A 17000-nucleotide genomic window follows, 5' to 3' on the forward strand; every position below is an offset into this window, starting at 1 on the left:
TGTGGCAATCTCGAATGCTAGAATTTTGAAACGAATGAAAAATGCTGAATCTTCAGCTGCAATTGTTAAATAGCAAACGCACTGTGGACTCGTAAATTTCCACGCGATTGCTCTCGCGCGAAGCTTCACCCTTGAAACCATCGAGGGAGAACGATGGCGCCCGGTTCCCCGGAAAAATCATCGACTCGCGGGCGCGTGTTTCTGAAAAAAAAGTCGAGGGCCGCGTTTGCCCCCCACTTGCGAACTGGTCTGGCCATTCCCGCGGCGGCGAACGCAGCTTCGACGCGTTGCACAAGCATTTGATTCTCCATCCTGTAACCAACGGACACAGTGCTCGACGGTATCGCGAGCAAGCCACCACGCCATCCGCGTCTCGCTTGTTTCCTGTTCCTCGAACCGTGTCCTCCTGTGCGCGACTACCAAAACCACCGAATTTCGACCGCGACACCTTCGAAAACAATCAGTGACACGAGAATAACGATCTGTCGATTTGCGAATAGAAATATTTCTCGTTTCCTGTGGACAAATGCCAGGCGAGGAAGCTTCGAGTAGCTGAGTAGCTTTGTGCTGAGGGCAAAGAAACGAGTGGAGTTATAACGAAGAATTGGTGCGTGTTATTTGAGCAGAAGGAGAATACAAGTGATAATTTCGATTGATAAATATGAAATTAGCGAAGAAATTTGGTTGAAGTGTAGAATTGGTGGTGGAACGTACGATGAGATACTGGTGAACCTAAGGATCGACTGAGTGGTCGTTGCTCGTTGCTGAGGAAGCTGGTACCGTTTGAGTACCTTGAATCAAGTCATCGTTGCTGAAGACCCTGTCGCAGGTTAGTGTGTATACGTGATTTTCAGAGATGAAATGTTGAAAGAGGTGTTCGTTGTTTTTAGTGAAATTATTGGTTCGAATTGGTTTGTAATTCGATGTTGAATTGTACGTAGAGTGGTTGTATGGTGAAGATGGGGAATAGAAATGTTGACGCGAAGGCAATGGCAGTTGTGATGCAAACTCGATACGTTTGTGTTTCGAGCAGTTCGCCTGAATTCGCAATTTTTTGTTTCTTTATTTATTTGATTACACCAGACCAGGTCATGCCGTTGCGTAACTTATTATCCTTCTAGTGTGTACATTGTGAATGAGTAATGAAAGCATGTAGTAAAACTTAATCGCGATTACTTAACCGCTTAAATGTGGCGCGGACTTTCGAAACGTATCCACGCTGCGAGGAATTTCCGCTTGAAAACCGACGAAAGCTATAAAAATAGCTTGGAGAGAGAGTTGTTAAGGGGCAAGAAAGAAATGAGTTTCGAGCGTTACACGGTGGAGTAATTAGCAAGTTAAAAAGACTGGTGTATAGATACACTTCTTTGATTGCCAATTAAATCGATCTCAATGTTCATCGATACGTCTGCGAACTTAACTCAAAAGTATACTAAAAACAAAAATCTAATTTCTCTCAACTTCATAAAGTTCGTTAACACCCTCGAATGCCCCAGAAAGATAAGATTTCACAATTTTCTTTCATAAGAAGGAAATATCCTAAAATCTGAAAGATCGTTGCCCAAATTATTTCAATTAAAGAAACAAGTGCACAGTTCTAAATATTTCGAACCGTTGTGAGAAGTATCGCATCGTTGGATTGAGCATTTTAGCCAAGAAAAGATAAAACGTACGTAAAGTCTAAAAAAAAAGTCTCATTTCCATTTCATGGAATAAGGAATTCTAATTTTGGAGCAGATCACTGGCATTCGTGACGCACTGGAGGATCCCAGGACAGAAATCTTCCATGGTCGTTTTAAAATAGTTGGTATTTCTTAACCTCTCGATTGCGTTACAAATACTGTGACGTCGACAACAATTATCAAAATTTTCGAACCTCTACGATGCTAAACAAAAATTGTTACCATCTCTTCGAAACGATATCTTTACCATTCACTGTTTTACATATAAATGTACTTACGACGTTATTTTACGATCTCGACGCAATTTACACGGCGTCGATCAACTAATTAAATATTCAATTAATGCAAAACAATGTAGTAATCATGTAAAACCATTAAGAACAAAAATACACTATATTTACCAGCCTTCTTTAACGCGATAAAAATTACGCACTAATTCCTCGCGAAGGCCTTGGGGATATTCTACATTTAAATCTGTTTGTACCATTCCAAGTACATCGCATTAAGTAATTACCAATTCAAAGTAAATCGCTATGATCGCCTCGCGACCTTATTGCCTCGATATTATACTGGCGATGTTATGGTCAGCCCCTTCCAATCGTTATCGTTCTTACGCGGATAAAGGTTCTCTGATCGTTTCGAGTCGACTTCCCGTTGTTGATCTTGGACTTGTAAAAAATCAAAAACTCAACGAACGCAACCAAAATATGAGAAAAATGAAACGATACAGGTTGTATTTACTAGCAACGATTATTAATTGTTGGTAGTATTCATTATCAGCTGTGCAATTTGCACGAAAGAAGAAAATGGCCAATTCATATTGTTTGGATTACAATTAATATATCTATACATAGCGAAAGAATTTTGTCTCGCTAAAAATACAGGCAAAATCTATCTTTGCTTCGAAATTCTTCGTTTTACGAGATCGCAGACCCAGTCGACGTGTTCCGTTTTAATTACTTGCTGGATAGAATCTAATTGTTACCATTTTATTCTCGCAATATTTCTGTCATTTTCAAACACGAATAGACGAGATGAAAAATCGATCGCAACAACTTCTACGATACGAAACTCTTTCGATATTGTAATCAAGCCACGAATCATTAACGATACTAATTTCTCTTAACTTCATAAAACTTGCTAACACCTTCGAGTGCCCCAAAAAGATAAGATTTCACAATTTTCTTTCACAAAAGGGAAATATCCTAAAATCTGAAAGATCGTTATCCAAATCATTTCAATCAAAGAAACAAGTGCACAGCTCTAAATATTTCGAACCGTCGTGACAAGTATCGCATCGTTGGATTGGACATTTTAGCCAAGAGAAGATAAAACGCACGTAAATTCTAAAAAAAGGGAGGAAGAACGTGAGTTTTTGCATGAATTAAATTAGTAAACCAATCGTAGAAATCGTGCGACGACAAAAAACTGTCGATCGAAAGATCCTTTGCAACTCGATCCGATCGACTCGATCGAATCACCTTGCTGTCGTTCGGTAGTGGTGATCTGTATAGGATTACGTGCAATCACTTTCCATTTCTTTGGACTTTCGCGTGGCTGGTTCTCCGAGTCTCTTTCAATGAACTTGCACGCCGACCTTCGGTCTACAAGGAGATCTACATTGCGAATTCATTAAATTACGCTATTTCAGCGGATTCTGACGCGTTGTTTAATTTTCATTAGTCCTCTTCGCACGCTTTTAACGTCCCTCGACGAATTCTGAGCATTGTTTGCACGAACGAACGAGAGTCGCTCCTTCGACCATTTATTCGGTAATTAGACACTCTTTTATTTGTAAAAGTCGTTAAAAGAGAGAATCATATTTACGTAAGTGGCTTTCAAAACGCTGTGATCCTTTCATAGAGAATACGCCATTTCGTAACTGCATCGACGAGTAATTCACAAAAATTGTTTCGTAACGCGCGCAGACAAACGAGCCGTTTCAAAACTGATGAATATTTTATTCAATGAATAACCATTTCGCTAAAAAATGAAAAGCGTCTGCGCTTTTTCTCTCATCTTAATTTGCAAGATGATATAAAAAGCGTTCGAGTGGTGGTTGAAAATTAATTGATCGCAACGGTTATAATTATACAAATATGTTCAAGTTTGTTAAATATATAATATATAATATGTTCAGGTTTGTTAAATAATTCTGAAGTGACATAACGGGGTCAGTAGCGATGAATTACACGATGATCGCGTTTCTCCGCGGCTGAGGCACGCTCGATAAATCTTCGAAGCGAAAACCGATGATCCAGCGGAATCGAGCGATTGCATAAACCTCGTGCTATAATATAACCAGAATTTTGATCGTGTAGAGAAAGAAAGCGAAAGCGAGCCATCGTCGTTCTGGGAATTGTTCAGTTTTAAACGCGTACCCTCGTAGAGACCACGAAAAATACTTGAAATTACGCGAAATTAAGATACATGAAATTTTAATCTCTTCAACGGTCCTTCGATCGTAGCGTAATTCTGTCTAGAATTGTTTGAAGATACTTATTTTTTTCTATAATGAAAAAAAGGGATTACTTTCGGAAGATACATGAAATTTTACTATTTTCAAAAGTCCTTCGATCGTAGTGTAATTCTGTTTAGAATCGTTTGAAGATACTTAGTTTTTCTGTTGCAAAAAAAGAAAGCAAAGGGATTGCTTCCGATTATTACGCGAGACTGAAAATGATCGCAGTGGCAAGTTATAATTTGAAGTGGAAGACAAAGTTCTCGAGAATACTAGGAAGATAGTTTTATCACTGAGAAAGAAACGTCGTTACTCGAGGAGAAAGCTGGAAGATAATATTAACTCTCTGAAGTAAGATTCTAAGATTATGTAGCTTCGAAGTAGTTGAAAATTGTAAAACTGATGTATCATTGAAGCAAACTGTATAAACGTTGAAAGAGCAGCATTAAGGGACTCGAAGTTCTGTTCAAAAAAAAACTGCAAGAGTTCAAACACCAAAAAGGTTGTCGCATATCGACATAATTGAAATAAGAGGAAGACTTAATTCTCTGCGATTTAATGAAACTAAATAAAAGCGTACGACAAAAAGAAGAAGACGAATATAATACTAAGAAAAAAAGAGAAATTTATAGTTCAGCATTAAAGAATTCAAAGTTGAAAAACCACGAGAACAAAGTTCACAAGATCCACAAAATCAGAGCAACTTGCGATCGGAAAATAATCGTCGAGCGACGTGGAAACGGTTCGCCAGCGTTTGGCTACCGCGCGGTAACTCTTCGCCAACGCTCGTCGAAAAACTCGCGACTTGTCCCTGAAAGAAATCCATTCCGCTGGACCACGACCAGTTCTGGGACTCTCGAGTATTACCCAACAAGGTCGAACGTCTGTCCGACAGAAGAAAGGGAAAAATGAGAGAAAGGGAGACGCCTGTACCGGTTGAACCGAGCGGTCAACAAAATCGTGGCACATGCTCCAACTCTGTTGCGGCTGGTCCAGCTGGTGATAGGTGAGAGCGAGTTTGTTACTAACTTGTTACGTCACTTACGAATTACGTCTGCCAGGTCGTCGATGGTGTTACGTGACATTTTTCGGGAACGTCCTTCTACGAACGACGTGTCTCGTTAAAGACGTCAACTCGTTAAAGGTCATCAAGGATAAACTTTGCTTTAATAGAATATTTCTTTTTCCATCTCTTTTCTACGTGGAGTTGTAAAAAAAGAGACGTAGCATTAATGCAACTTGAAACCTGAATGAGTTGATGATTGAAAATTATTGCAAGCATAGCTGGAAGTAATGACGCTTTAAGAGAGGGAGTAACGAGGGACCATTTTTGGTAAATGTTGATCGTTGCACTTTTTGGGATCTCCTGTACCGATTTGTTTCGTATACGACATCTCGAATGAGATGTTGCGTTGTTCCATTATGGAATTATTCCATCTCTTCTACGTGGAGTTGTAAAAAGAGAGACGTTGCATTAATGCGACTTGAAACCTGAATGAGTTGACGATTGAGAATTATTACAGACACAGCTGGAAGTGATGAAGCTTCAAGGGAAGCAGCAATGAGGGACCATTTTTGGTAGATCTTGATCGTTGCACTTTTGGAGATCTGCAACAATTTGTTTCATGTACGACATCTCGGATGAGATTTTACATATTTCATACAATCTGTTTGACGCAAGTAAACATGCTTGGATGATCGATAATTTAGTCGGAAGTAACCTTTAGCAGAGGTTTCACTTAAACCGCGACACTTTTTTCGCATCGAACTGCTCGAGTTGCAGTCTTGATGACTTGCACTGTTCGTATATAGTAGTGCACGTGAGACAAGTCAACATAGACGTTACAGTTTCACAGTCGATCACTTTTACCTGGCCATTACTCACTCAACCGCTGTTCCATCTAGGAAGCAGCTAGAACGAGCTTTGTCTACGACTTTAACCATCGCGAGTCTCGCGAAACGATCACACACGTGTTCGTTCATAGTACGCTAGCCTTCGAACTCTACACTTATGTCTTTTCATTAAAACTAAAGTGAAATATGGTATTTGCTCGCATGGACGCGTTTCGAGAGAACGTCGTCGATTTATTGAGAAAAATAAATTTCTAAAGAATATGTTTGCAGGCTTAAAGGCCTTTTCAGTCGACTGACTGACTAATTTTACACGTAAAGAATATCATAATGCACAGTCGTCTCGACGTTACTTGAACTTTGGAGTGACGTCAGTCGAGCTGGACTTTAAACGTCATTCAAAGAACCTTAACAATTAAGTCACTAGCGAATTACCATATCTGATTTCCTTTTTTTACGCGTAATTTAATTAGCTGTGATACATTTCTTGAGAAATGTGGTTTCTATTTACCATTTTTTTCTGTTCAGCGTCCAACAAATGCTACACGCAACGTTTAACATGCATATTGAAATAACTATGTTTGAATTGATAAATGGATCGTATGCTCGTGAATTTATTTCCACGTAAAGATGATGGTTTCGTTACAGAAATGACCACCGCCAGCCCTCCACCGTCCTCCTTGGAGCTGAAAACGCGAAGGGCGCAATTTCAAACGCAAATCTCCAGTTTGGACACGAGGAGGAGACAGGCGGTATGCGTGAGGAACGCCTTCAAGAAATATGGCACCAAGAACAACCCAAACATCATTTTGGATGGGCTGAACATGACCGTACCAAAAGGCACGATGTGAGTTCTCTGAATTAACGAAATTTTTGCGATGAGATTATTTTTACTCGATTTTATATATCGTGTTTATAAAAGCAAACGACGAAGGAGTCTACAAATCGTCGACGTTCGACCTAAAAAGTATCAATGCTTGCGATTCGATATGCAAAGTGAATTTTTTTCGCGTCTACTTGTCAACACATGTGCGGATTGCTATAACTAATATGTTTGTGATCGAGCAAGTCATCAAATTGAAAGTAATTTTTACGATTATTTACATAATTGTACGACGAGAGAGACTACTTATGGCTGGACGATGTTGATCATTTTGTAAATGAATCGCCACCACAAGTACCCATCGACGATGCAGAGTGGTGGTTTTTCCGTCAATGAACCGATGAGAGAAGATACAGCTGCGTGTTTACAATCGTCGCTGTAAATCACGTAATAAATTCATGGATTTACATGTTCGAGTACAACATACTTTATCTTCCCAGACGCGTTCACGGTCTATTTTTTTTTCTCTACCGCTGCGTCCTTTTTTCTGGGCACTGAACAAGTGCGCGATATCGCTTAATAATTATTTATACTATTTAGTGTAATTGAAGAACAGAATTTTAAAACGGAAATGGAAAAAATAAATTTAGCTCCAGTCGCGTTCACGGTCGATTTTTTTTTCTCACGCTGCGTCCTTTTTTTTGGGAACTGAACAAGTGCACGATAACGATTAATAATTATTTATACTAATTAACGTAATTGAAGAGCAGAATTTTAAAACGGAAATGGAAAAAATAAATTTACTTCCAGTCGCGTTCACGGTCGATTTCTTCTCTAACGCTGCGTCCTTTTTTCTGGGCACTGAACAAGTGCGCGATAACGATTAATAACTATTTATACTAGTTAGCGTAATTAAAGAACAGAAATGGAAAAATGAAATTTACATTGCAAGAGTAAACAATATTGAATATCGTTAAAGTAATCTAACTATTATACATTGCGTAAAATAAAACACTGACGCGTGTTCCTAATTTTACCAACGATATCTCTGCCTCCAGATATGGTTTCCTTGGTGCGAGTGGTTGCGGGAAGACCACGCTCCTCTCGTGCATCGTGGGTCGAAGACGTTTGAACTCTGGTGAGATCTGGGTGCTTGGTGGTCGACCAGGCTCCAAAGGATCCGGTGTTCCTGGTCCACGTGTCGGCTACATGCCACAGGAAATCGCGTTGTACGGAGAGTTCTCCATTAGAGAGACTTTCACCTTCTTTGGATGGTGCGCTGGCATGACCACGGACCAAGTGGACCAAAAGCTGGAATTCTTGATAAAGGTAAATCCCTCAATACATGTAGACTTCCATGAATCCAGAGTAAGCATTATTAAATGTTGCATTACTTTTTAATTGCTGTGAGTCTATCGTGTGGTCGAAGTCACGACGTACTCATTTGTGCAATACTTTGTTTGCAATATCATTTAGGTATTGAAACACTTCTGTTTAATATGTATACAATATAATTGCCATTGGCATCATTTTGTCGACCTATATTTGTTCCAATTATGCAGCACGATTTTAAACAAATTAACACGTTCTACTTGGCGCAATTTTTCGATTTCTCTACAATCGACATGCACGAGATGCTAAGTATCTTGTGGTGGTCTTTCGACACTTGCCACTAGAGGGACAGCACTGTTTACAGTTTCCTGAAGGTACCCAATGATCTATTCTTTCCAGTATATAAAAGTTCTGACCTGTCCCTAATGTCCCAGCGTCTAAGGCAGGGCCTGCTAGGTAGTCGCAATGATGAGTCCACTAGCAGGCCCAGGACGAAACGTTCTTTCTTTTTTCTTCAATCTCTTGCTTCAATCTCATCTCTTTGCTTCAATCTATACATATGTGGAGCACTGGTGGCCCACATCGCCAGACAAAGCATTTCCTCTTCCATTCTACAGCAAACCAAAGCATCGTCGTTTCAATCTATACATATGTGGACCACTGATGATCCACGTCGCCAGACAGAGCATTTCCTCTTCCATTCTACAGCAAACCAAAGCATCGTCGCTTCAATCTATACATATGTGGACCACTGATGATCCACGTCGCCAGACAGAGCATTTCCTCTTCCATTCTACAGCAAACCAAAGCATCGTCGCTTCAATCTATACATATGTGGACCACTGGTGGTCCAGGTCACCAGACAGAGCAAACTAAGTGTGGACCACTAGTGGCCCGCGCCATTAGACAGAGCAATCTAAGTCTGGACCACTGGTGGTCCACATCGCCAAATGAACACAACTCCTGTGAACCACTGGTGGCCCACGCCAGGTAGGACGTGTTAAACGAACGTAGCCTAACGCAAGATTAACGAGAATCGTCTGCGAACAGTTCTTGCAGCTGCCATCAGAAAATCGTTTCGTGAAGAATTTATCTGGTGGCCAGCAAAGAAGGGTATCCTTCGCCACGGCCCTTCTGACCGACCCAGAGCTGTTGATCTTGGACGAGCCGACCGTGGGTGTGGATCCTGTTCTACGTCAGAGTATCTGGGACCATCTGGTCCATCTGACCAAAGAAGGCAATAAGACCATCATCATCACCACGCACTACATCGAGGAGACGAGGCAGGCTGGCATTATTGGCTTGATGAGGGGTGGTAAATTGCTGGCTGAAGAATCGCCGACTAAGCTAATGGAGATGCACAACGCGGATAGCCTCGAGGATGTGTTCTTGAAGCTCAGCAAGAAGCAGAATATGGGCCTTCGAAGAAGGAGCAGCATTCTTAGCAGTGTCACTGGTGTTCCTCCTGAAGTTGTACGTTCTCCATTTGATATTCTTTTATTTACTTTTTCACTCGTTTCTTTTTTTTGCATTAATTTTCTGCAAATTCTTTAGTATCTTCTAGAGTATATATTGTTTCTAAATGTTCGAAAATAAAGATTTTTAGAGTCTTTTTGTAGAACTATGGAGCTTGATGTAGTCTTTATGTCCTCAGGATGTGGACGACGAAATGAGCGGCGAATTCGGCGACAACGTCAGCATTTCTAGTCGAAGAAGAAGCGTCACCATCAACGATGGAAATGTAACATTCCTTTCTTAACTTGAAGAACTTATATAATTTTCTTTTACTGTGAAAAATCTATTTTATTTGACGAACAGGTATCAGACTTGCCACCAGAGGAGAAAACCACCTCACACTCGAAAATGATCGACCTAAAGCACATGAAGGCTCTCATTTGGAAAAACTTTCTGTGGATGTGGCGAAACGTTGGGTAAAATTTCTTCATTTCCACGAAATAAAATTATCCTGCTTACTAATAATAAAACAACTGTACAATCGATAATTAACAATTTTCTACTGATTCGTTTCAGTATAATGTTATTCATCATTGGCCTACCAGTCGCTCAGATCGTCCTGTTCTGCCTCTCAATTGGCAAAGACCCGGTAGGGCTGAAACTAGCGGTAGTCAACCACGAGTTGAACAACAGCAATGATCCTTGCACACCTACAATTGGCTGTGATTGGACGCTATTAAGTTGTCGATATTTGCAACATTTAGAGTCGACTTCAGTGAAGCTGGTGCCGTACAGAAACGAAAGCGAGGCGAGGAACGCGGTGGAACGAGGCTGGGCCTGGGGCGCCTTAATGTTCCCATCGAACTACTCTGGCTCGCTTTTCACGAGATTCGAGGAGGGCAAAGACGTCGATAATTGGAACGTGGATGCCTCCAACATAGAAATCATCATGGACATGTCCAGTAAATTTGCTCTTCGATCGAACAATGCGATCAGATGTCGACTGAATCGAGTAATTGTTTCAATTTTCTTTAGACCAACAGATTGGCCAACTTCTGCGGAAAGACTTTTATCGATCGTATCAAGATTTCATCAGGAACGTGTCGATGATGTGCAATTACAGCGCGAAAGTGTCAGACATACCGTTACACGTAAGAATTAAAATATTAAAAAATCATGTTTTAATGTGCTTGAAATTTTTTTATGATGTACAATCACGAATGCACAGTTTGAGACGCCGATCTATGGTCCTCTGGATCCTAACTTCACGGATTTCGCTGCACCAGGTGTTATTCTAACGTGAGTACCATCAATTGAATTAACTTTAACTTCTGACAATTGATTTAACTTTTTTTAAAACTTAAATGTAAGAGGCTTACTATTTTTCCAACTATTTTGTTTAATTACTATTTTTTCAACTATTTCATTCAATACAATTTTTATACACCACAGAATAATCTTCTTCTTGTCGATCGCGCTGACTTCCGGTGCCCTGTTGCTGGAACGAAACGAAGGCCTCCTCGAGAGAAGTTTAGTTTCTGGTAAACGAAAATATCTGCTGCCATAACACAATTAGCTTACAAATTAAGTCGATCAAGTAGGATACTTTTAAAAATGACTTCTTTCTTAACAGGTATCACTGGAACGGAAATTCTTTTCGCACAAGTTACAACTCAATTCCTGGTAGTGGCAGGGCAAACAATGATGGTCCTGATATTCGCATTCGCGATATTCAAAGTGACGTGCGAAGGTGATATAGGCTGGATCGTCATGCTAGTTGTTCTTACTGGACTCTGCGGCATGTGTTTCGGTACGAATCGTCGCAATTTAATTATAAATTTGCACCAAAGCGTGTAATCACTTTCTCTTCTTCATGCGATGTTCCACGTTGCTTCGCTCAAATTAGTTGGACCATTTCTTGATTTTTCATTGCTTTCTCTTCTTCTCACGATGTTCCACGTTACTTCGTTCGAATCAGTTGGACTGTTTTCTGATTTTTCATTACTTTCTATTCTTCCTGCGATGTTCCACGTTGCTTCACTCAAATTAGTTGGACCGTTTCTTGATTTTTCATTACTTTCTCCTCTTCTCGCGATGTTCCACGTTACTTCACTGAAATCACTTGGATCGTTTCTTGATTTTTCATTACTTTCTCTTCTTCATGCGATGTTCCACGTTACTTCACTGAAATCAATTGGATCGTTTCTTAATTTCTTCATTGGTTTCTTAAATCGTTATTTTTCAGGATTCTGCATCGCCTGTATCTGCGACGACGAAAGAGCGGCTACTTACTTGGCGATGGGTTCTTTTCTGCCCATAGTGATGCTGTGCGGCATCATCTGGCCCACAGAAGGGATACACTACCTATTGAAGTACCTAAGTTACATCCTACCTCTCACGAAGAGCACAGAAGCGTTGAGAGTAATGCTAGGCAGAGGATGGTCGATTTCGAATCCCACTGTTTACAGTGGTTTCATCGCCACGCTCATTTGGATCTGCATTTTTATGACCGTGTCGATGTTATTGCTTAAGTTCAAGAAAGGATGAAGATTTTCCTTTCAATTACAGACTATTACACGTGACTGTATGTGTGTATGTGTGTGCGTATGAAAATGTTTTACGGCGCAAGATCCAATTCTTGTACAATGAAGAATGAATGAGGGTGTAACATACTTTCTGTTTGCTCAATAGGATTGTATGATATTTATTACGTGTAGTTTCATATTACCACGGAATTGTGATGGTACTTCTCGTACGATAGAGCTCTACTTCTCTGAGATCATTTCGTTACTTTTTTTTTTATAATACTTGGATCATTGAAATGGAACAACCAATGACCTCATCTTTGATCAATCGTAAGGAAACTTTTCTAGTATCGTGCAACAGGCGCAACGCTGTTTCGCTCGTCTGTACGTGGATATGGAAGGCAGGAAAATAAAATAAGAAGACAGTATGTAATACAAATAAATAAATGCTACTTAAAAAAAAGTGTATAAAAAGTTTCATCTGCAATATTGAAAATTTATTGAAAAATTTCTATTTAATTTTTCTGCGAAAAGTACTGAAACTAATATTCAAAAAGTTTCAGCACTTCTCCAGGAGATGGAGCTAGTAGTTTTAAGAAGTTTACTTCGCTGTCGATAACGCTGTGCGACCAGTTTGAGCACTTTTTACAGAGATGGCGCCAGGGGTTCTGGAAAAAGGTCAGCTACATCTGTCTCACTCTTTCTCATAGCTTTTTATATATCTTTCTCTCTCTTACCTCTAAAGCGGGAATTACACGAGATATTAAAATAAAACTGGTAAGTTTAAGCTGCAGTTTTCACCATTTAACACAAAATTTCGTTGCTTCCATGCGATGAAATGGAAAACTGATTATATCATCAGAAAGCTTAATGAATAAAGAGGTTTTTGTGAAATTTGCTGCCTTCCAGGTTTAAAAATAATTAGTTAAATAGAAGATCAAAGTTCTCGTAATTTACAAATTTTGCATCATGAGATAAGTTCAAACTTTTATTATTCTATCTGTTTTCGAGTTTCAGGGTAGAATAACGTCATAGGAGGTATCCTTAATGTGCCATTTCCTAAAAAATAGCGTCAGTTACAAAAATTCCGACTATTTCTGCGAGTGACGTCATTTTCCATATACTTTTCAAACAATTCACTTATTTAATCCAATTAATAAAATTACAGTTAAACTGTGTCTTATAATAATTAAATATATCTTTAAGTTGTTCCTTGAGAAGTTGGTGACCATTGCTTCAAGAATCCTTAGTCCTTCTTGCAGCTGAGCAAGTGTTGCGACGTATCAAGAGAAGGGGAGACAGTTAATTAATCGTTAATTGTATTAAAATAATAGCCAAGGAAGTAATCTCTCACTCACTGGTATTGCAATTCTAATATTGTTGGTATTAACTGGTCTGTTCCTTGTTTTTTAGAGGAATACAGTTGCTTTGAAGCGTCTCTGGCATGGCCACGTAAGTAAAAGGTTCAAGAAATCTGCGCAAACAAGCTAGACGCATTAATAATTAATTGTTACTAAAATAATTAAGAAATGAGTAGCTTCTAATTTTAAAAATGAGGTACTTCCAAGATTTTTCTACTCTTCCATCGCCATTTCAACGTACAGAATCCACCCTGCAGCCTTGAATTATTCGCAGACACGTAGAGAAATCTCATTCAAGCGTCGATGTGTATAAAGAATCAAACTTTTATTTCGATAAAAATTCAAACGAACAAAGGTTCACTTTAGCGGCTATCTGCGCAGCATAAAATTTGACAGATCGATTAACAAATGACAACAGCGACGAAAATGGTTCAAATAAATACTTTACAATCATACAAAATAAATTTGTCACGCCTCTCCGTATCAACAAGTCGCCTATTACGCTTAGCTCTCCTCGCAAATTTACTTCTAAACCGGTTTTTGGTAAAAATTGTGCCCTCTCTCTCTCTCTAATCGCGGAACAAATAAGAAAAATGCGACGATACAACCCCTGAAATTTATGCGATTTGTGCTCGTTAAATTAAATTAGATAGTCAAAGTAACGAAGCTATGGACATAGACACAGTGAACTCTCGATTCTAAGGATCGATCGATCGAGGCTATCGTCTCATTGTTTTGTTTTTTATAAATCGAGGAAACTCCAAGTTCGACGTACATGTAAAAAAGATTCGCAAAGTCTAGCTGGAAGTCTAACTGAGCGAGAACCCGTAAAATCGAGAGTTCATTGCAACGCCAAACATCGCGCACCATCGTAAAAGTAATTCCAGCTCGCGTGGTAATGATCGATACTGATATTCGCCTTCGATTTTCAAACGTTCGAATAAACTGCTCGAGGAAGTATTCGTCGAGTATTCGCATAAAAGTGACGACACACAGTCCTCTCGGTATATATGTTACACATTCGACTAGATTATATTACGTACGTCTCTCTACTGGCTTAATTTGTATTAATATTCTCGTATTTTTTTTTCTTTTTTTTTTGTGTTTTTTAATTTTTCATATTTTCGCTCGTTTACGGCCTTCGATACTGCCGCGAGCCACTAACGGCACAGCATTACCTAATGGTATCGCATATATCATTAGAAATAATCTCAATTCTCAATGGCCAAGTCAATTGGACATGCTATGGTAATTAATTACAATAACGCTAATCGTAGTAACCCTCTAAATCCATTTCCTCCTCTTACATGCTACCTTTTTTTTCGAAAGTTTCGTGTATAAACCCTGCTAACATTTCGTCGAACGTGACGTTAATCCATTCACTGCCAACTTTCGAGGATATCTCGTAGCAAGCGTTTATCTACCAAAACTGCCAACTACGAGACAGCTCGAGCTTTGCGTTGATACATTTGGATCGATATGCGATTCGTCAGGGACCAAGTGTAAACTTAATGAATAAAATCTTGCACCCAGAGCGAAACGCTTGAATTTCTCTGGCAGCGAAATGGATTGACCAGCCACTCGACTTTTTCTTGGCGGTAGCCTGGTCGTAGTTTCGATTCACGAAAGAGTATCGTTCGTTTCGCGGTTCTTTTCAAACGGAACCGCAAGTAGAATTGTCCGTCGATAGTCAGACCATCGCTGGAACTTGGCGACAGAACGCGGAGGACGTGTTACACGAGTCGTGTGCGACGAAACTGATGAGTTATCCTGATAAACCAGTCTCTACTGGAGATATTTATGCTTGAAACGATATTGAACGCTAACAGAATAATACTTTCGATCATTTCGAACCGCATCATCGATGGACGATGCAAAGTGATCGTTCAAAGTGTCGACAAACATCGTCGATCATTCTCGTTCGCGTAAAAAAAGAAACGTTTCATCTATGATTATTCTACGTTGTTTGTTAATCACGTTCAGGCCTATACATTTGGCGCATCGTTGGTCGCAGAACTTTTTAAACGCAACATTAAACATCCTGCGCAAGAGTAACTAAAAATATAATTTAAATACTACACGTTTCGATAGCACTAAAAATGTACAAGTAGTCGATAAGAAAGTAATTTGTGCGGAATAAATATACAATTAATAACAGTAACGATAATAATGTAAAATCAACAACGTTTCCCTGTTTCTTCTCGTTTAAACAATTATAAACTTAATCAACTAAATACGCAATGAATAGCAATGACTCGTTACTTTTTAATGAACAATCTCTGATAGAGATACGAGATATAATGAGAAGCTCCTCTGGATCAATTATAAGTTAAGCTTCATAAAGGGCATCTGAAATGCCGTATGACCCCTTATTATCTTCGGCTAAATTGTCACGTTGAAAGTTTCCTGACTGCGAGACGGTATTTAACGTTTAGAAAAACACTTGATACTTCTGATACGAGGCACAGCTACGTAACGACACTTGTTGCTGTTTTCAAAAGGTTTTGCATTACAAAAAGAGGCAACAAAATCGCCTTGATAATTGTACCGTGAATTATAATCCGGATAACACTGTAAATAACAACAGTGCTTGGGTCAGACGACTTATTTAATACAGTTTTCATAATTTCATTTGACATTCAGTAGTGATTCAACTCCATTTCGATAACATTATGATATTTAAATGAAATTTGGTATTCGAAATTCTTCTTTAAATTCTTATTTGACACAGTTTTCATAATTTAGTCTGACATTCAAAAGTGATTTAACTCCTCCCAACGTTATGATATTTAAATGAAATTTAGTATTCGAAATTCTTCTTTAAATTCAAATTTAGCGTATTTACTTTCTAATTAAACAGCTGGGTGAATAAGGAGCCGCTTTTGTAACTGTGCCTCGTTAGCCGCGCGAACGGGACTCATTTAGATGGAAGCACGCGTATTCGTATGCACGAATTGACACGAAACGAGTGCCTACATTTGTCTAATTACTCGTCGCAGAAACGGAGGAAAGCGTGGTCGTAATTTCTCGACCGACAGTAAAGACAGTCGTCTTCGATCGACTAATAGGCCTTCCTGTTCGTACGTGGCTATTCGTAATTACTATCGCATCGCGTGTTCGTGGGACGACGCCTTGGAGTTTGTTTCCTTTCCTCTTTTTTTCTGTCGCAAACAACCGAGCGAAGCTCGATCCCGCAAAAAATTGCTCGCGTTTACACTCACTCATCGACTTGCAAATGAGTTTTAAATGACCGATGCAAATTTTCGTTCGGTGGCGGAGCAACCGAGAGGCTTCCCTGGTTCTCGCAGCGCGCGTTCTCTGCGAAAAGGGAACCAGAATTCCCCGTGGACGTTCTCTTCTCTCCTATCGTTTCAATCGACACGCGAAAACGTGTACCATTTCTTGCACAACGGACAGAGATATTTCTATATTTTGGCAGCATGTAGATCCCCTGATTTTCCTAATTATCGCACTACTTCAAACCCTTTTGCGACAAAATGTATTCCACAT

General features: G+C 39.5%; 1 protein-coding gene across 1 annotated transcript; it reads left to right on the plus strand.

The window, feature by feature from the left end:
- Positions 1-596: 596 nt before the first annotated feature.
- LOC143427908 (ABC transporter G family member 23) lies at positions 597-12199 on the plus strand. The gene is made up of 12 exons (XM_076902416.1): positions 597-829; positions 6643-6841; positions 7876-8146; positions 9200-9622; positions 9804-9890; positions 9968-10080; positions 10181-10566; positions 10640-10755; positions 10833-10903; positions 11057-11145; positions 11238-11414; positions 11850-12199. The coding sequence occupies exons 2-12, from the start codon at positions 6645-6647 to the stop codon at positions 12149-12151; spliced, it is 2232 nt and encodes a 743-aa protein (XP_076758531.1). The 5' UTR covers positions 597-829; positions 6643-6644; the 3' UTR covers positions 12152-12199.
- Positions 12200-17000: the final 4801 nt, after the last annotated feature.

Source organism: Xylocopa sonorina, chromosome 10 (assembly GCF_050948175.1).
Source record: "Xylocopa sonorina isolate GNS202 chromosome 10, iyXylSono1_principal, whole genome shotgun sequence".
Lineage (NCBI taxonomy): Eukaryota > Metazoa > Arthropoda > Insecta > Hymenoptera > Apidae > Xylocopa > Xylocopa sonorina.